Source organism: Festucalex cinctus, chromosome 15 (genome assembly GCF_051991245.1).
Source record: "Festucalex cinctus isolate MCC-2025b chromosome 15, RoL_Fcin_1.0, whole genome shotgun sequence".
Lineage (NCBI taxonomy): Eukaryota > Metazoa > Chordata > Actinopteri > Syngnathiformes > Syngnathidae > Festucalex > Festucalex cinctus.
In genome coordinates, this window is record NC_135425.1 from 13,279,880 (window position 1) to 13,301,462 (window position 21,583).

The 21,583-nt window shown below is 39.8% G+C and overlaps 1 protein-coding gene across 4 annotated transcripts in view; it reads right to left on the bottom strand.

The window, feature by feature from the left end:
• Positions 1-21,239, bottom strand: part of LOC144002019 (mediator of RNA polymerase II transcription subunit 13-like) — a 97,844-nt gene extending 76,605 nt beyond the window's left edge. For all 4 annotated transcript variants that reach the window (XM_077496808.1, XM_077496807.1, XM_077496806.1 and 1 more), the window contains exon 1: positions 20,143-21,239. In XM_077496808.1, the coding sequence (XP_077352934.1) occupies positions 20,143-20,214 (72 nt within the window). In that variant the 5' untranslated portion in view covers positions 20,215-21,239. The remainder of the gene's footprint in view (positions 1-20,142) is intronic.
• Between the last annotated feature and the right edge of the window lie 344 nt (positions 21,240-21,583).

The window sequence follows — 21,583 nt, forward strand, 5'->3', positions numbered from 1 at the left end:
AAAATATATCAATAAAGGTTGTCTCTTAAACACCAACAAAAAGCAAAGAGGTGAAAGGGAAAAAGCAACTGTGTATTTGTCTTCCTCTGTCAATAACAGCTTCATTCTTGTGATCCTGTCGTTCACTAGGTCGGTCGGTCGGTTCAATTTAGGACTCGGCGCCGGACACAAAAACAAGAGCTTTCCCTTCCACCACTAAAGCGGTGACCTTCCTCTCACCTCTATTATCTTTGGCCATCTATGCTCACCCTCTCATCTTTCAGCACTCCCTCACCGTCACACACTCCCTTTTGGGAGTGTCTCGAGAACCCTCCCCCAATATAACCCTTCGGTCATCTGAGTTAAAAGTGAGCAGAAAAGACAAAAACTGCATTCCCATACATTTCTCACATTTGATTTGAATACTTTGGCATTAAACAGACCACGGGGATGTTTCACATTCAGCCACAAGAGTTTAAAAAAAAAAAAATGTTCATTATCTTTATGTCAATTGTAACCTCATACAACCTTTTGTTTTACTGCATGTATAATAAAGTGGACAATGTTCCTGCCACTTCTTGATATTATCAGTTTGCTTTTATTAAATTGTGTCCTGTCTCGTCGACTCAAGTTAGCATTTTTCCCTCAAATACTTTAAATAGGTCTGCAGACTTGGGCCCATTAGTGGAGCCGAGGTTTCAAAGCAAACATGGTGAAGCAGCATTTGGCTGTTATGCGGCCCGCAAATTTAATAAGTTGCCAACCAAAGTAGAATCAGCGACAAGTATAAATTCTTTTAAGCTTTTTTAACTACTATTGCTACTTTTGTTGTCTTTGCTTTGTGAATGTCTTCAGTTGTCTAGTTTATTAAAGCGGAAGTCAACCTTAAACATTTCTTGACAAAAATATGTTATATGTGACCTCACTAGTCTAAACATGACATTCTGATTAATATTACATTTGTGGAATATGTTATGAAGCAAAATTCAGCCGTTTTTATCCTTCTCAGGCAGGCGGCCATTTTGCCACTTGCTGTCGACTGAAGATGACATCACATTTGCTCAGGGCTCAGGCAACGACCAATCACAGCTCACCTGATTTCTGAAGCTGAGCTGTGATTGTTTTTTACCTGTGACCTGAGCAACTGTGATGTCATTTTCACTCGACAGCAAGTGACAAAATGGCCATCTTCTGATATTGATAAAAACTGTTGGATTTTGCCGCTTAACTCATATTCCATTAACGCAATATTAACCAGAATACCGTATTTAGACCCTAACCCTAACCCTAACCCGCTACATAGAACATATTATTGTCAAGAAATTTTGGGGGGTTGACTTCCTCTTTAATATTTTTAAGATGTGTCTTTGTGTGAAGCAAACTGAGTAGTCATGTGTATAAAATGTGCAATATAAATAAAGTTACCTTGCCTAAAAATACATTTTAAAAAAGCAATCGCAGAGAAACACCCAATGCAGTGGGGGATCACCATTTCTGAAACCGCAGCATAAACAAGTGTGTTAACTGTATCGTCCTGATGAAAACAAGGTGACCTGCAAGTGCAACTCAGGCTTGGAATTACTGCATGTATGTGTACTCCAGCAGAAGGTCAAGCTCGGGACATGTCCTCATAATCTTCATCATCCATTAGTGTAGACAACAGAGAGGCTCATTTCCTTACACCGCAGAGGTTTATCATAGTGCAGTCCTGAAGGGAGACGTGTGCATGTGAACTGAAAACGGTGCTCGAAAATAGATAGGAAACATTTGTTGGCTTCATATCGGCAGGCGAAGGCAAACCTGACCAATTTTCAGACAACTTTTAAAATTTGTAGTTTTTTTTTTTTTTCAATCCCCAATCCTATAATTTAGACAGCAGATTGACACATATGATATGACCTTTGACCTTACAGCAAACTAGAGTACACATCTTGATTCGGATTATCAATGAAACCATTGCATGAAGCAAACAAAAGTTGAAAATTGTGACATGTAGAAAAGGTCGAAGCTCTAATAATGAACTGAACTACGTTTGAGCCGGAGGCTAAGCCACCGCACGCAATCATGCCTGGATATCAATAGAAATCAATAAGTCTCGATATAGTTGATATATCAAAATCATAATGTTATTGACTTGGCTTAAGGCAAGATTCCCTGATAAGTGGCTTGACACATAACAGAGAATGAACCAGTATGACATGACCATAAAGCACCTTAGCTCAGAAAGCAATAAAAATCAATACGGTTCTTGCCGTGACAAATTTGAGACTCCTAGAATGGTGACAAGAATTCATTTCACTGAGTCAGATAGATTCATATTTTTAACATCTTAACACATTTTAAAAATGACCCCCCCAACAGAATGACAACAATTTAAAATGGATTGGATACAGTTGGATGTTGAAGAATCCTTCTTAACAAGTCCGTAGGTGCATTCCTACATATGAGGACTTTCTAATAAACACGTCATGAATTGCTGAGAGCCTCTGTGTTTTTCCAATACAATCTGGGAAAGCAATAATATTGGATAATACGGTAATATATAATAGGCTTCGCAACTCGCCTTGCTTGGGAAAGAAAACAGTTCATTTTATTATTGTATTAAATTCCTTAATTACCAAACTAAATATATTCTTACCCACTTCAAACTGTGTGTGTTTAAAAGAGGCCGAGAAAAGGAATATTACTCTTAACAGGCGCGTGTAGCTTTTAGCGGCCTTGTATAATTGTGGCTAATGCGCACAGTGGACAATTCCATCAAAGCTGACACACACTCTGCAAGCACGCCATCCAAGAGCAATGACACTTTTTTTTTTTTCTTTCTCTCTCTCTCTCCCTCTTCTCACACAAGGCTTTGTAGAGCCTCGCGAGCTGATGGGCTGACAAAGGAGGCCCTTTAGGCAATTGAGAGACGGCTTGTATCAGCAGTTTTACCTCGTCGGGCACAAGTGAGACACTTGTTCTGGCCGAGTGGCATCGCTTTCTCATCAACTTCCAATCTGCTTATAGACGCTTGACGAGTTGCCAATATTGAGGCTTCGCGTGTGATTCACGCCGCTTTTGTCATAAGTTATCTTCATCAGGCCGTCATGGAACATGCTCGCGTTCATGTCAGAGAGCAAGGAGAAGTAATGTTCAATATGTCAAAGCATTTAAGTACAGTGGTGCCTTGAGGTAAGAACAACTCATAGTACACTCTCGAAACTGTTGGGTTTAAATAACCCAACATGGGTTATTTTTAGCCCAGCATAGAATACCAAATTGGGCTATTTTTTTTAACTAGCAGTTTTAAGGGTATACCTGAGGGTATAACTAAGGGTATAGTTTTAAAGGTATTTTAAATGCACTACTTTAAGGCATAGGTGTCAAACTGCTAGTCTCGAGTGGTATACCACTCGAGGGAGCCCACAAACTCTTGCCACACTCTGAGAATCACTACCTTACACTCGAAAAAATCCTGGGTTGTTTTTAAGTGTTGTTCCGATACCGTTTTTTGGCCCCCGATACCGATTCCGAGAACCAGCTTTGCAGTATCATCTGATACCGATACCATATCGATACCTAAGGTTTTTTTTCCTCAACATGAAAAAGCTGTCCTGCCATTGGTTCAGAGCATTCAAGGGCCAATCGGATATCTTAGATCGGCTTGCAGTGAACATGTCACATCAGTGAACGTCATGCACGAGCAAGCCAAGACACTGCATCCAAAATCCTATATTAGCTTTGGAAGTTTATTTAAAATTTAAAAGGAAATTTAATGTATCATTTTTATGTCAGGGGAAGCTGTCTTCTTAGAAAATGTTGGTAATGAAACTAGGGCTATTATTAACCACAGCTATGCTGTTAACCTGGTAACCTATGTTTTGGTACACCCTTAAATATGCTGGGTCAAGAAAATTGTCCGGCCCACTAACTTGGGTCAATTTGACCCAACTTTGGGTTGTTTTGTACAAAATAACCCAGGAGGTTGGGTCAAATTGACCCAATTTACAAAGCTAGTCCAATTTTTGACCTAAAATTGGTCATTTTTAACCAAGCAATTTCACTCTTAAAAGTTCAGATTTGGGTCCAAGAAGGGTGAAAAACTATACTCTATAAAACGGCAAAAACTGAATGTGACCCAATCGTCTTCTCTTATTTTGAACAAATAGGGTTGTCTTGCACAAAACAACCCAAAGTTAGGTCAAATTGACCCAACTTAATAGGTCAGTCCAATGTTTGACCAAGCAGTTTTAGGGTGTACACGTGATGAATGGAAGCTACACTCTAAAAACAGTTGGGTCAAAAATAACCCAAGTATGGGCCAAAAATGGACCGATCCTCTACTTGGGTTTATTTGACCCAACTTTGAGTCAAGAAATGGGTCTTTTAGTGTAAAAAAAATATCGAATATTGGTCTGATTCTTGAATTGGGTAAAAAAGAATCAATAATATGGCTCAGTTTGTATAAAACAACCCAGACATTTGGCTCAAAATGACCCATAATGGATCAGTCCAGTTTTGATCCATAATTGGGTTACCTTTGACCCAAATGGTTTTAGAGTGTACACCCTTAAAAATGCTAGGACTAACCTGTTAGCTTGGGTGAAGTTGACCCAACTTTTTTTTTTTTTTTTTGACAACAAAATAAGAGTAAAGTTTCTACCCATTCTTGGATCCAAATCTTAATCCAACCTGCTGTGTCAAAATCCTCTCCCCAATAACCAACCATCCATAGACTCGGTCTCTTTTGTAACAAGCGCTGGGTTAACTATTTCACCCAATTTGTGTTACTTTTGACCCAGCAGTTGTAAGAGTGTAGCAAAGTCAATAGAGACAAAGACGTTAACAAACTAGCGGTACAAAAAGGAGCAGGGGACGACTCTCCCCCCCTCCATCAATTAGCCAGCTGAAATCAAATTAACCCACGAGGAGTCGCGCTCCCCTCGGGCGTCTTCCAACACAAATGAAGAGCAATGCGCATTACTGCACTAGTGAAGGAGCGCAAGTACCGACCCAAAAGCGGCAAACAGGTGCGGAGGGAGCGCGGGGGGATTGGAAGCAAAGCGGCCCGCGGGGCTGCCAGGCACTAAACAGATGCTTTTCCTTCGCTTTGTGCCGCCACCTCCGCCCAAACGCACAACGCAGGACGACGTCATTTGATCTGCGCCATGCTGCAGCGTGCGGGCCCTGGGAGGTGAGCAAGCCAAGTGACCTAATTAGAGCAGCGAGAGTCCCCCGGGCTGAGTGACAGATAGAGCTGCCAATCACGCGGCGGCGAGCGTCCGTCAGAGCCGCCGCCGCCTCACCTGACACAAAGAGGCGGGCAGCGGGAGGCCGCGAGACAGCAACGTGGCCGGTCGGACACAAATAACGACACACAAAGCCTCCCGCGTCCAACTGCTGTCAAAGCATCGCGGGATGGCCCGAAAAGGGTGAATCCCGCTTTGCCTAAATAATTAAGGCACAAATAAATAAACCAGTCGGCCTCACTAGTGTCTGTGACTTAATTAAGTGTGACGAGGCGCGCAGAAATGAAGTCAAGACAAAAGACTCGCAGAACCGCCACGGAAGACACAGAAGCACAAAATTGTTGCTAAGCAACATACAACAGCTGCAGGATTTTTCTCTCCTGCAAACAAAGGAAAAGATGAGGCAAGAACAAAATATTCTTTGTATCTATTTTTGTATTGCTCTTTGTGTCTAAAACTAGCAGCTCACTTCTTTCGTTTGATATATCGCACACGCAGATAATTTGCTTGTTGGAATATTAGCCCATTTTCTTGGCCAACTTTTTTTTTCTTTCTTTTTTTAAGAGACTGCTGTGGGGAACATATTAATTAGCAACTGGGTGATATTCATGATACTCTTGTTCTTTAGGGTTTCATCTTTATTGGAGGTTTGACAAAGGCTGTGAGTGCACTCAACCGGTCCAGGCAACCAATTAACAGTTACATGACTAATAACAGTATGACAGTCAAAACAATTACAACACTAACTCTTAACGACAGAGTGACACACCTTGTTCATCCTGTAAGATAACATGAACGCACATGAAATGTGTCAAGGAAAATAATGATTCAATCATTGAGATCATTTATTTAGATCATCATATCTAATAGTGCTGCCTTTTTCTGTAACTCTCTCCACAGACATGAGTGGAAATTGATGGAAATTATGGTCCATGTTTTTAATAAAGTGAAGACTTGAGGCCGATTTTTGTATTTTATTTTATTTTTGTCTCGAGTTAGATGCTTAAAAGTGCTGTTAACTTAAAAACTAACCCAAATTGGGTAAAATTGCTTAACCCAGCACTGAGCCCAAACGGAACCAAGCCAATACAGTACTGGGTTATTTATACCAATCATATTGGGTTGAGGATACGACCGACACTGGGTCAAGGTTTTGAGCCAACGAGTGGTAAAAACTACTTGGGAAATGTTCCTCACTTGTACTCTAGTAGTCTAGCGGGCATCAAAACTAGCAATATGCTTTTGGTGGGATGTCAAGCTCATTTAAAACTGCACGTAAAAATGTAACATTCTATACAATATTTTCAAAGGCAAGTTTAAAGCTGCCCTTTGTAACAATTTGCCCAAAAAATATCTTTACAATTGCCTTTTTATTTGACAATTTATGATTGCAACATTTTTTAATTAGTACATTAACACATAATGGGAACGCCTGCCAGCCTCTGGCCAATATTTTTCAGACAGGATTCGGGTTTGAATTTCCCGCCCTTTGTCTGCGGATGTGATGTCATGTGCGCATTGTGCATGTGAAAAGGGGAAAATGCAGTTTCATTTTTCAGTCACAGGTGTCAGTAGCAACTCAAAATTCAATTTTATCGCGTTCAGTAACTTTAAACAAATGTGGGAATGAAAATGCGTTAAAATGCACAACACAGTGGAAGTTATTTTGCCTGGCTGGGAGCCCACTACCCCTAAACTTCTGCTCCTAGAATCGCCACTGGTGTACTGTTTAAAATATTTTAAAAATAAATGGTTAGGGTGCAAACAACCCACCATTTAACTTTTGTTAAATGAACGCCTTGAAATTAACTGAGCAATTCAGTTGTCTTGTATTGAATTACTCTGTCAATGTCTATGTGCAATTCTATAATAAATGATGTAAAAGGAGAAAGAAATGAATCATCACTGTTGTTAGCTGATCAGCCCCGCATGGAGGCGTCCGTGCCTACGAGTAGCAAATAGTGTTATTGTTCCTGAAATTGGCTAAATGGAGCATAAGTGGTATGAAACATACCTCATTTTGCTTGCAATCTGCTGCATCGATTTTTTGATTTTTTTTTTGCGCTTTCGCCAGCAGTGCAAGAGTGGAAAGCATTCATGAGTCAGGAAGTAGTCATGGCCATGCCACCGACTTGAACCTGGATCTCACCTGGGCAGGTTCGGACTCGCAACAGGCGGCTTGGCTCGCTAATCTGCTGTTTACTCTAAGACGCAACAACTGCAAGTCCACTAAGCTAACACGTTGAGCTCAATCTTACGTAATGCTATGCGTTTCCACACAAAGGCCTCATGTTCTCATCTCTGCTTTTATTACTCAAAAGCTGAAATTGAGCTGTACACATTTCTATAAGGAGAGAAAAAAAAAAAAAAAAAAGAATCATGGACCTAATTCGAGACGAGCGCGAGGGCGAATCGATGCAACACAAACGCTGTGAATCAACAGTCTGCACACGTGTTTGTTCTCCTCAAGTAGCCTTGTGATTGGTCACAGATAATCTCTTGGCGGAACATGAGCACATGATGATCATTAGAATTTGCAGCGGCGAGCAGACAACACCATGTTGTCTCGCTCCCTCTCTCTTGTTCGCCGGATCTAAAAGGAGCCCTTTTAACCTAAGTGGGCTCTGGACGGCGGCCAAGTGGGATACCGGCAGAGCCGTTTGGGTTGCAGGAAATATGTGGCCACTTACAAGCTTGCGAATGCGTCCCTTAAATAAAGTTCATTCTCGTTGTCAGTGTGGCTTCCGTCGTTAAAAGATTGGCCTTAAGATAAAGACGCCTCAACCAAGACTTGAACATTTGTCACCTGCAAAATCAGTGGCTACGCGGGCTGTTTGGACTCAGTTTCGTATTGAAAAGTAATGTAGCGTTTTGGGTTGTTTTCACTGTTTTGGTCCCTGAAGCTCCAAAGTCTTACTAGGAAACTTTTACAAAAATGACCCAACATTTGACTTTTTTTTTTTTTTCTGCTCACTACAATGTCGCTAGCGGCATTTTAGAAAACAGACCAATGCAAGTTCTCACATATCCTGACTTACATGGTTGTATTGTCACTCAAGTTAATACAAACAGTGAAGCACCATTTATCGTTCTAAACCCACCCTTATACCCACCAATATACTGTACATATAAAAACAATCCATGCTTTAAAATTGCAGAGTTCAACAAAAAATCCGTTTCGAAGTTAATTGCTTCCAATTAACTTTTTTTTTTCTCCTGCGAGTAACAAAGGAGGGAGGGAACAAGACAAAAAACTATAAACACAGATGCTTTTTTGTTCTGATTATGTAAAAAGTCCTTGAAAATAAATAAACATGCCAGCGGGTACTCATTAGCTCCAAGTTCAACATGTGTAGCCCACGAGTCTGTTCTAAAATTAGCTCACAAATGATGGGACACTGTGACGTACTAAGAATAATTAAAACAGGAGAAGGTCAAGTTTTATTCTATAGCACATTTTAAATAAAACACAGTAATACTGCATCCTGTGGTGTGGCAAGAGTACGTAAAGAGAAATTTCTGTTTTGCCCTTCATAATTTGCTTGTACATGTTAAACCTGTTTAATATTTCCAACACCGATTTTAGCGACATGATTACAACATAAGAAGAACTAACCTAAAGCTACAAGTAATAGCTAGCCTAGCTTTTTCTATCGCTTCTTCTACTCCATCTGCTTTGTATTTTTCGGCAGTCTGGATGCACTGAGACACCAAGCTGCCTCTTACAGGTCAATGTTGGTACTACAACATTTTTAAATTTTTGTTTTTAAATATTGGGGATGCGTACAGCTTTGAGCATGCAATGCAGGCAAGCGCAAGTTTGTCAAAACTAAAACAAGGGCTGTTTTCACTTTCAGATAAAACCAGACCAGCACATGCTTGTTGTATTTCATCATCCAATTTCTTGCTGTTGACCGGGCTTGCATACTACACTGTTTTCAGGCACGTAAGCACAACAAATTACAACCTGATCTCGGATTTAGATTATAAGCGTGTTAAATAGGATTTTCCAGGTTAAGTATAACTGCTACTAAATGCTCAGAATCAGATTTGAATCAAAGCTGATTGGACATTAGAGCTCTCAACCTGAAAGAAGATTTCTGCCAGTATATGAAGTAAAGATTTATTGGAAATGTTGACACCTCACCAAAACGTAATAGAAACATCATTTGCTGATAAAGAAAGCGGTAGCTTGAAAAGTAGACAAGAAGTTGCGCAGGAGCAACCGCACGCAGATGAAAGTATAACACGCTTGGCAGAGGTAGACCGTAAAATGTATTGGAAGGCAGAATAATCCGTGAAGATGTGTCTGAGCCAGATGGAGTGTCTCTGCCCGAGATAACAAGAACATCCCCCTGATGCAACATAACAGCTAAATTCGTCATAAATAAGAGCAGCAGTGGAGGCTGCGGCGGCGTGACAATGATGTGTTTAATCTATCCATCCAGGACTCTATCTGCCAGTCTTTTGCTCGTCTGCCAAGCTAACTTTCCAGGAGCCAGCTAGCGTCGCTCGCTGCCAATCCAGCCTTCCCGCTCAGCCTCCTGTCGCCCAGCGCACATGCTCCAACACCAGCGGGCACTAAGAATAGAACACAGCTGGCACTGCGGGACTTACATATTTCACACTCGGGCCACAGCGCTCCCAAATACCCCTGCCCACGTCTAGTCCCGTTTACCAACACGGACGGGAAGCCAGCGGTGGTTGCCTCCCTACCAGCCTCCAGCATCCCACCCCCCCTTTGAACTGATCTTCACCTCTCTGGATCGACGTTTTGATAAGATCCAAGAAAACACTTGTTGGGAAGAGGGAACATTTCTGACATCAAGTAAGTCCTACGCCGTAGTTGGCGCCATACTGTGACAGACTGACACATTGGCGAATCATCATTTGTGTTAGGAAGAAAGGTCTTTGATCATTTTTTTTGTCATTGTCTTAAATTAAATTTGTATTTTTTTATGTATTATTATTATTATTATTATTATTATTATTAAAAATGATTTGGATGGATGGATGGATGGATGGACGCTACATTTGTATTTTTTTTGTATTTTACTGGCATCTGGAAAAAACATCCCTAATAAAAACATAAACCTCATGAAATACTTAAAACCTCAACCCACATTCCTGGATTCACACTTTATACAAAATATCCACCAAAATTTTAATTTGGCGAACAAACAGCAATGAAACCACAACCATATTGGGACTTAGCTGAGCGCTGACCTCCACCAAGGCAGAACAATCCTACTAAAATCAGTGCAAAATTATTCATGCGTATGCTAAATGTAGTTTTTGGAATTCAATTTAATTTTTAAAACTGCAACCATAAAATGTTGAGGAATTTTTTTAAGCGGATTACAGTTGACTCACGGATTACTATCAATATTTTTAGAATCGATTATTTTCAATCAGACACATTTTTACTTTTGATTAAAATGTATTACTAAAGCCTTTTTTCCCAGATTACTGTTTTTTAACCAGATGTTGTTCATTTCGGATTGTTTTGTCATCCAAATTTTAACAAAACTGAAAGAAAAATTGCAAAAATAATAATATAAAAAAATAATAATAATAAAGCCCCATGGTCTGGAAAGCAACGTGCCACGCCCATCAACAGCATTTTGTGAAAATCAGTTCAGAAATCGTGACGCAATCCTGCCAACAAACATCAATGAAAGCATGGCCTCGTTGGTAGAGGTAATCAAAGGAGACGTCATAAAAACAAGGCATGAGCAAGCGAGTCATTGAGTGTGAGCACAGCCTCTTTTTCTTTTTTCTTTTTTTTTGGTTCTTTGTGATTCCCTGCAGCCACCCCACCCTCATCGCACGCTCGCATTATGCTACAGTGGCACAGGCGTGCTGCACCGTAGATGATGTCATGGTGATACAGGTGAGCCAGCAAAGGTGGTCAGAGCTAACCTAAGACACAATTAAGCATCCTATAATTGATAAAGTCTCAATCATTGCCTAAGCTTGAAGCCCAGAAGAACAACAGAATTGTTGTGAGAATGTCTAACGTGATGGGAGAATGGCCTGAAAAAGTCACCAAGAAAAAAAAAAAAAGCATTCAGGTAAAGTACAAATAGCTGAGAAGTCTATAGTAGAATACAGTAAAAGTACAATAGCGAAGAATTTGTATGTTGTTACTTGTGACCACTGTGAGCCAGTAGCAGCCGGGGTCAAGTCCCACACTGTGATGACAAGGGTCTCCGGCAGCAGTGACAGGGCCAGATTAGTGGGAGGTGCCACCACAGGCACTCAAGGTGAAGCCGACGATGGCTGTCAACAGAGTCGGGCAAAAAAGCGGAACTCGGGCCAGCGCCGGGTTCAGCGGGAAGTGACCAGATGGAGGCACTGGAGAAGAGTAGCGGGTGGGAAGTTGGCTCGGAAAAGCTGGACTGGTTCTGTCCTTAGTTGGAGGACGCCGCCATGGCTTTTGTTACTGACTTTCAAATGATGGCTGTGAAAAAATTCAACAATGCGCACACTATCACTGCTTTGTTATGATCATTAGTATGTTCCTTTGCTTTCATACATTTGAAGTCCTGTTTTATTTAACTGTTGTTTTATGATCCTTTGCCGTATAGTATTTAACTTTAAAACAGAGTGGGGAAAAATTTTGCTGATTTTTGGAGGTATTTGAATGTCATTTATTATTTTGTGTTGTAATGTTGTAATGCGTAAAAAAATATATAAAAATAAATAAAATACATTATTTTATAATCAACAAAATTCTGCTATTTTTTTACTCCTGAAAAAAAAATTAAAATAAAGACAAGCATCTTATCTTCTTTTGTTTGTCCCTTAACACTTGTTCCTATAAAGATTTACAGGCAGACTATTTCACTGCTTTACGACACTTTGTCTTATGCCATTATTAACTTTACAACAGAGGAAAATCGGCAAAAATTGGCCTTTTTTTTAAGATGTTTTTTGTATGTGAAATATTTGTATGTCATTATCTTTGCCTTAGGTCATGTGTTAGTGTGCAAAACTGATGGCCTAATAAATAATAATCAGCCTTTTTTACTCCCAAAAAAGCAAAGCAAAAACAAAACAAAATTGTATTTTTTTTTACTATAGTACTTGTTTAACTTTACAAGAAAAAAAAAATTAGCAAATATTGTGCATTTTTGTGTGTGTTGGGGGTCGGGGGTGTCAAATGTCATATTTGTCTTATGTCATGTTAATGTGCAAAGGATAAAACAAATTGATAATAATCTGCCAATTATTTACTTACTAAAACAAAACAGCGTGAACTTCACAATACTTTGTGCTATAGCATTTAACTTTACAATAGAGAAAAATCTGCAAAAATCGGCAGATTTTTTATTTTTTTTTGCAATTTTTTGGATGTAAATGTTTGAATGTCATTATCTTTGTCTTATGTAAAAATGCTAATGTGTAATCCACAAAAAACTTATTAATATATATATATATTTTAAACATAAAAAAAAACATCCACAAATATGTGAAATATGAGTCATTTCCACCCTGTATGCAGTAACTTCTCAACTGTTAAAAAAAACGATGTCAAAATAAATTGTTTTCGACGCAGCACGTCCTATTAATCTCCCGCTCCTGTCGGACTTGAAATTTCACCGCTCTTCGCTCTCCCGTGCTTATCCGTGAGTCCTATTAATAAAAAAGAAAAAAAACAAAAAAACAAAAACAAACAAACAGCCCCGTGCTAAAAAGACACGACACCACTCCTGATCACCTGCATCTCCTTACAAGCCGCCGCGCCTCGTCCACCATAAATCAAGACGCCGCGCTTAATGGCGCTCCCACAGCTGCATAGCTTAGCACTTTATTTCTGGGCCGGACCATCACATCATTATTATAAAGGCGGGATCTCTATTGGAATACAGTTTGTGCTAATGAGCGCCTCTTAGTTGATCACATTAGACCCTCCACTCGAGGACACTTTAATTACCAGCGGTGCACTCCTCGCCCGTTGAGGGGGGGGACACAAGACGTCCTCTAATTAAAGAGTCTGCATTCTACCTGTGTTTGCACAAGCCGGCGTCCTTGGCGGGGTTGTTTTCACAGCCCCCAACCCCCCTTCAAGTCCATAAAACATATATACTGTGTGCATGTGCAAGTGTGGCTGGCAGATTTAGTGTGTTTCCAATATGAGATACATACTGCATGTTCGTGTGGCCATGTGGGTGCCTTCAATCTCCGTCCTGTTTATGTACGTGTTTGAAGGTTGTCTCCTGGGTGCGGACGCCACCGGGTAGCAACAATATGACCACCTGCACTTGGACTGAGAGCCACTATAAGAGCTATATCTAAAAAAAAAAAAAGAAGAGGAACCCTGCACGAATCATGTCTTCACAATATTTTTCTTTAACCATTTTGATTCCAGTTTTAAGATAAACATTTATTAGAGGTTTACCCCCATTCACGAGGGTTCAAAGAGGTATTTAACTGAAGTTTACTGTCAAAGTAGGCCTAAATGTAAAACAGAATAACCAAGCAAAGCAAATTATGTTAATGCTAACAAACAATGCAAAATGCCATTGACATGTTAATATTTAGCATAATGGGATATTCAATACCACTTTCTTCAGACCGATATCAGTACAAGTAGTCAGCTCTTGAGTAGTCACCGATGCCAAGTGCTGATAAGTACTTCTGAATTTAATAAATTAAATTTAAATTGAATTAAATTTAATTTAATTTTGTGAATTTGAATGAAGTACTTCATGAATTTTATTATATTTATTCAACCCTTGAATTACCTCAGCTTATCACAACAATTCCGCCCCAATCCCACTGTAATGCCCTCACACGTGGGCAAGGAGAGCCACATTTGCTGACGCACATTGAATGGGACAAATGAGTCAAACGCACAAATATAAAATGAGAAGACTCACAACTCCAGCCCCTGATGTGATTCACTAGGCCACGCCCCTTAAAGGCACGCATCCAACACAAATACTACAGTAATCACAAACGTGCCTTGGAGCAATAAAGGCTGGGAAATTGCTTTGGATTGTTCAGGTGTACCTAATTTAGTGGTCGGTGAGTGTACAAAGCACCACAGTGGAGGCTTCCTGTGTGTTGCTCTTTTTTTTTTTTCTTTTTTTTTTAATAGTCTCCGCCTTTTCTTAGCTTGAGTCACTGTTACAATAAGCTGCACATGTCCACAGCCAGATGAGTGTTCTCGCTCCCTCTCAGCCCTCCCTCTCTCATTATGCTCCCTCGCTCTTTAATTTTCTCTCCCTCCGTCTGACTCGCTCGCTCAAACGGGGGCTGAGGCCAGCAGTCAGGAAATGCACATCAGTCATAATACTTTCCTAAAATGAAAACAGATTCCACTGCAGTCCCTCAGCCCCGCTCGCTCTCGCTCTTTTCCTCTGTGTCGGAGCTAAAAAACATTCCCCCACCCCTCGTCTCGTCCTCCGCCCTTTCCCCTCCTCCGTCGCCAGCTCACGTCCTACACAGGACTCGTTTTGCATCCCGTCACAGATGGATAATCGCGGGCACACAAGACAGTTGATTTGCCAATGTATGGCATGAGTTGATCCCAGTGTGTGACGTCGCTGATGGACATCTCACGACAGTAACGCACCTTGTAAAGTCCCATCACATCTTCCTCTTCCTTTCTGTCTCCATTTCTTTTTTTATGATAATGATGCAAGTTGCAGTTACAAGCAGTAAATCAGTGAGAGCGACAAGGTTAGCGCATGGAGGAATGCAGTAAAACAGGTTGTCAGACTGCTTAGCCAAGACCTTTTTTATGTTACAACATAGGTCAAGTAATGCCCAGTTGATAATAAAAAGAGGCCGGCTACACTATTTTTCACATTTGAATAGAGATGAAAGTGGTCACACTCTGTCTGTAAAAGAAAAAAGGAAAAAGTAGTAGGGTGTTTTGTATCAAAAAAGGGGACAGTCAATCGCATGCTTGGGTTATTTTTGACCCTACTCTTTTTAGTAAAACTTGTGTATAGAAAAAAAAACAATACTAAAATAAAACTAGAAGCTCTGATTTAGCTCCTGTACTCGAAGGGGAGCTTGTAAAAAAAAAATGAAAGAAATCACTTTGCCATACTTTTTAAAACTGTCATTATATACTTAACAGAATATTAGTCAAATAATCTGTGGGGAAAATCTGCTCTTTCTGGCCCCATCTTGCACCACGAGTTGAATTTTAAGAAAAAAAGTTTAATCACCTGTTTAAGATTTGTAATTGATTATACATGCTAAAAAAAATAAAATAAACAAAAAAACATAACATTTAGCGTTACAGCAACACTCCATTACGAATAAGTCACTCATGCTACCAACATAGCAGCCATGACAAATGCTGTCTTGTTTACAGTGCTAATGCTAGCTTAGTTTTGCTACTGCTGCGATTTTGTTGAAGGTATTTATGGGTTCTCTGTTCCCAAAATGTTGCTAACACTGTGAGCTGAATAACAAAATTGTTACATTAGCTAATAAAAAAAAATTATACCTTACTTGTATGGGATTTTTTTTTAACTTGCTGGTGTTTAGCAACACTCCATTCGGAATAGGTAACTTGTGCTACCAACGCAGCAGCAATGGCTAGCTTAGTTTTGCTAAACCTGCGATTTTGTTGAAGATTTTTATGGGTTCTCTGTTCCCAAATTTTTGCCAACATTGTGAACTGAATAACAAAAATTGCTACATTAGCTAATGAAAAATTACACCTCACCAGATTTGATGTAAATATTTTTTAACCTGCTGGTCTTTAGCCTGGCACAAGACATGACACATTCACCATGAATCATTCTTGCAGCTGACGTCAAAAAACTCTCTTAAAAAAGGCCATGTTGTGTCATGGTTGTTAAAACTGCCTGGATCACGTTCCTCCATGTGGCTGCTGTTCCTGTTTTTTCTGCTTTCTAAGCTCCAAGATCAGTCAAGACCTCAACTTACAATTAACTTTCTGTACGGTTTTGTCATCTACACGGGTTTAAAAATGTAAAAAGCCTATTTTGATGAATAGAACATTGTATTTTTAGGAGGTACAAGTAACAGGTAATTAAAAAAAATACTCAAGAAAAGTTTATCGTTTTAGTTATACAATATCTATCTACGTCGGTACAACTACATTTGACAAATAATCTCCACTTCTTTGCAAGACATAAGCAAAAGCACATGTACAAATGATTGCACCAGTTAGAAAAAAAAAAAAAAAAAAAAGGCAGGAAATGACCACAGCGCAATCACATGTGAGCCAGTATAAGATTGAACTTCTGGTAAATCTCTTTTGAACAGCTGCCACTGTACGCTTTGTTTTTAAGCACTGCATCACTTGCCAACATTCCACTGACACAAATGAATCTTGCAACCTCATCTACTGTATGCTGAGATGACAATGCTCTTATTTTGATTGACACTTTAACAGACGTGTTTACTATTGAAGTTGTCCTGTTATACTCCGTCCAACGGATGGGGCTAAATAAGGTAAGTGAAATGTTAGGACCATCACTCAATATAATGAAAAGTTATTATATACCTGTATACACCATTAGTAATATCTATGGCTATTACTACTACTACAATTATATGATCCTGTAGAATTGCTATTACTGTTAGCTACTACAATCCCAGTGACGTCCACCAACCACTAAACTAAAACATTAGTTTTGACTGTAATCTTTAGATAGATAGATAGATAGATAGATAGATAGATAGATAGATAGATAGATAGATAGATAGATAGATAGATAGATAGATAGATAGATAGATAGATAACATGACATTTTTTCCCATAATGCAATGGGATATCGACTTGCATGGGTGCGATTGTGCACTGCAGCCATGTCACAGGTGGACAGGATGAAGCTCACGTACAGTGAAAATTAAGCAAGTCAACATTGTTTGTAGAAAATACGATTTAAAAAAATGTGAATCAAATATTTACTTAACTTAATGTTTCCTGTTGGTGAGCTTTGTCCTGCGGCTGCCCGCGTGTCAAGTGGCTGTAGTGCACAATTGTGCATGAAAAAAAAAATACCCTGTTTTGCATTATGGGAAAAAATGTCATTTTTAGCATTTAGCCTGTTTTACCAATATGATTGAACAACTTTATCAATAAATTCAAACCACTTTGTAGTATGTTCGAATGACTTTGCCAATATGGGCGAAACACTTTGTAGTACGTTTGAGCGACAGCGCAGTCAAAACTGTTTACTGTTCCACACTTCCATAAAGGCATAAATCAAAACTATAATTCTTCTGTACTGACATGCAGCAATACTGAAACAACTACTGCATATTTAAAACCAAACATGAAAGCGCATGTATGATATTAATTAATTAAAGACGAAAACGAAGGACATTTTCTCAACAATTATAGTAGAAGTACATTCGATTTAGTGTTCATTTGTTTTCAAATCATTGTTATTTTGTTTCATTAACTAAAATGTTTTTTCAAATGTAGTCCTTTGGTTAGTTTTTGTTAACTACAACAATGTTGCCCTGGAGACCTCGATGTTTTTGTTTGGAGCCAAAGCATGTACTCCAGTCTACTGCATGCCTTTCCACTTGGCTGCCCTCAGGGAGCTGGACAGTTAGCACGCTGCTTCTTTCTTTGGCGAGGGGCGGGACCTGCCAAATCTACCACCCGCCTCCCGACAAAGTCACCAAATATCATCTCAAACTGTATTCGCTGTGCCTGTCAGAAAACTCCTATCAACCCATCTTTGTGAGGGCAACATTAACATTTTATCAGCTTTTATCTGGAAGGTTGATGGGAGGAGGAGGAGGAGGAGGAGGAGTGAAAAGCTTTCGACAGCTCCTCAGCTTGCACGATCCTCTGATTTATGAGCTGGTAAGCCGTTTGTGTAGCTTGACACATTACAATATTGAAGATGAGGAAATCATTATGCCTGGGAGAAATATTTGAGGGGCAGCCGCCACTCGGTATTGGAAACTGAAATTATTATTTAAAAGGGGGGATGATGCTATAGGGGTGAGCGTCACCATCCATTCCATGTGATCTGAAATAGGCAAGTGTGTGGAGCAGCACTATCCAACTACATGTGTATCATTAGAAGGTGTGTGATTTTAGCCTCACATGCTAAGCATTAATTATTGATACAGATCTTGGACTATAATGAATATATCGTGGTGCTAAATGTGCTTGTGCATTATTAATTGTACATGTTTATTAATATGGTTTACAGTGGTGTAAAACAATCAATCAGGTATTTACTGTACTTTGCTTGCCTTAGAAACCACACATTATCTTAGAGAATATATTTTTTAACGTAGTTGAACCAGTTGTACCTAATGTGACCAAAATAATCTACCGGTAATTTTGAGAATATTAGAAACATCCCTCAGTATGATGCAGTGGTGTTATACAACAACACATTTTTAAATAAATTAATTTAATGTCATAATTAGTTTTAAAAATTAATTTAACTTCATTAAACAATATATTGTTTTATGAACACCTACGGGACTATCAAAGTGAGCCTCAATAGTCGACATTTTTGTAGTTAATTCAGTCATCTTTGACATGCCAGGAAGTGAGTCACCAAATGCAGTTAAGATCTCAACTTTCTGTGTTGAAAGATGAAATCATCATCATATTCATTTGAAATATCATGCTCATATCCTTGGAAGAGGAATGAAACAATGGAAGATATCTGCTGGTTTGGCTTAATCATTTAATAACTATTTGATTATTAATGTCAATTACTACTACTAAGAGGGTACAGTTTCGGCTTATGATGCCATACCCACATGACATCAACACCCTTAAAAAAATAAATAAATAAATAACTTAAAAAAAATAACCCAATATTGGTCCAAAATCAGAACGACCCACTGCTTGGGTGAAATTGACCCAACTTTGGGTTGTTTTGAAGCAAAACAACCCAAAGTTTTGATGTTTTTCTTTTTAATACAAAAATTTTGGCTGTCCAATTTTGACCAATATTGGGTTATTTTTTTTACCCCAACAATTAACAATTAATTAAATTAGTATATATTAACTGTTAAATTACAAAAAAAACATTTAATTAAAATTGTTTAAATATGTAATTATTGATTATAATTAGTTATATTCCATACCTTTTTTGGGGTCACATTGGATTAACCCAACAGCAATGTCTCATTTAACCCATTTTGTGCGATACAATCTTAACCCAACACACACCCTCACACAACATAAAGCACAACTGGTCAACAAAGAACCACTGACTGGGTCAGTCTCCCTTTAGGAACACAAATAGTTACCCAAATACCCCATTTTGGGCTATTTTTGACCCAGCAGTTCAAAGGATGCAGGGTCCCTAATACTCCCCACAGCACGCCATGTGGTATCAGGGGCCAAATAATAAGAAGGGGCAACCCCAGAACTCCATGACATCAGATGTCAAATCTTTTTTCTATTGGTGTATTTCTCATCAGCTCTGTATTGTATGTCAAAACAAGCCATTTGTGTTAAAGACATGTACACATTGTAATTACATCCCCCTCGTGTAACCACATTTTAACTAACACCCCTCAGAATGATGCAGTGTTGTTCTACAACCACAACACTGAAAACACTTTTCAATTAATACCGCTAATCCCAATTAGCTGGCAAGGGAGTCCGTGATGTGAGGTGTTTAATTACTCTTTCATTTAGGCATTTATTTTCATCTATGTTCAGCTCTGTATTGTATATAAAAATACATGTTTTTTTTGTTTTGTTTTTAACAGCGCTGGAGCTGGATTTCTAATATTTATTGGTTTATTTCTATTTAAATTAAATTATAATCAGCTCTGTATTGTATATAAAAACTAATGTTTCGATAACAAAAATAAACTGGTAAGGGGCACCTACAGCACAATATTATCATTTCTGCTTCCAAACTAAATCCAATCCTTTACATTCAAGACATTCCTATCGTGTAACTTTGCATAGGCATTCAATTGTTTCTCTGTGTCCTACCAGGGAGAAGATGTTGGAGTGGCAGTCCTCAAGGCTTGCCCCGTTCGCCACCCAGTTCGTCGTTGTCGTCATAATGCTTCCAGCTTTGGCTCCTCAGCGTTGGGCATGTCGAAATCCTACATCAACACCCCAAGGGGCTGACACACAGCACAGAGTGGGGGTCCCGTCCCTGAAGTGGGGTCCACGCCACAAAAAAAAATAAAAAAAAAAATTAAAAAAAAAAGCAAGGCTTGAAACCTCACAAGAGGTCCAGATAAATAAGAGAAGCAGCAAATAATGGGGCGTATTCACAGCGAAGAAGAAGAAGTGCACGATGTGCCCATGGTCGAACTGAAAATAATCCACGCAGGGGGATCAAAACACGATTCCAATCCAGGTCAGGCGGACACATCCACGCCATTTGGTGAAGATCAACCTGAGACGCACATCGTAGTGATAATCGGAATAATAATCCATGGTTGCAAACGCGCCGACGACCGCACGCACGCCAAAACAAAAAAACAAAAAAGAACTTCTAGTCTCCGAGGAAAAACACACAAACAAACACGAGTGTGATTTTAACACGCGTGATTCTTCTTCACGATCCCATGCACCACTTGTGATAGTTTACGAGAATCGCGCAGGCGCTATTTATAGCCGCCTTTCTTAGCTCAGCGCACAATGTAACCCGGCCAGGAATGTTTTAATCCCTCTGTTGCTTCTCTATTCAGGAAACCGATGGAGATTCTCTTCCAGATGAGCAAAAAAAATCCCAAATAGCGCTTCCTCGCGTCCCCTCAAACCTTCCCGGGGACAAAAGTGGGGCACAATCCACGATCGTCCGAAAGAGGAGAGAAACTATATTCTTACTCCAGCGGCAGGAAAGCGACAAGCAGCCTTCTGTGTGTGTGTGCGCGTGAAAAAAAATCCTTCCTTCCTTTCAGTTTTATATCATTACGACACGTCCTCCAGCGGCTGCACACACACCCGCGCACGCACACGCAAAGAGCAGGCAAAGAAAAAGCACCGATTTCTTGCACGTTTTATTGTGTGCGCGCGCGCGTAAAAATGCTCGCCCTCGCGCAGATTTGGCGTCCTCGCTATGTGTGATCATGTCATTGAGGTTGGTAAATAAGAAGTGGTGGTGTTGAGTCGGGGGGGGGTATCCGTGGGGACTGCGCGCGCACGCTTGTGCAACGTAACATCCAAAGACAAGCCCCCCTTTACGCGCGGCAATGTAATGGCGGTCGTCGCACAACAAGAGACTCGCCTTTCCCATTTGACCACCCCCCTCCCTCCCATTTCCACCCCCACGCCACAATCACCCCCCCCCCCCCCCCTACACACACACACACACACACACGCACACACACACCCGACCCACGTGATCCAAGTGTGGGATTACATTTTGCACAGCTGCAAAGATCCACTGTGTGTGCGTCACCTTCTCGATTATTATGTG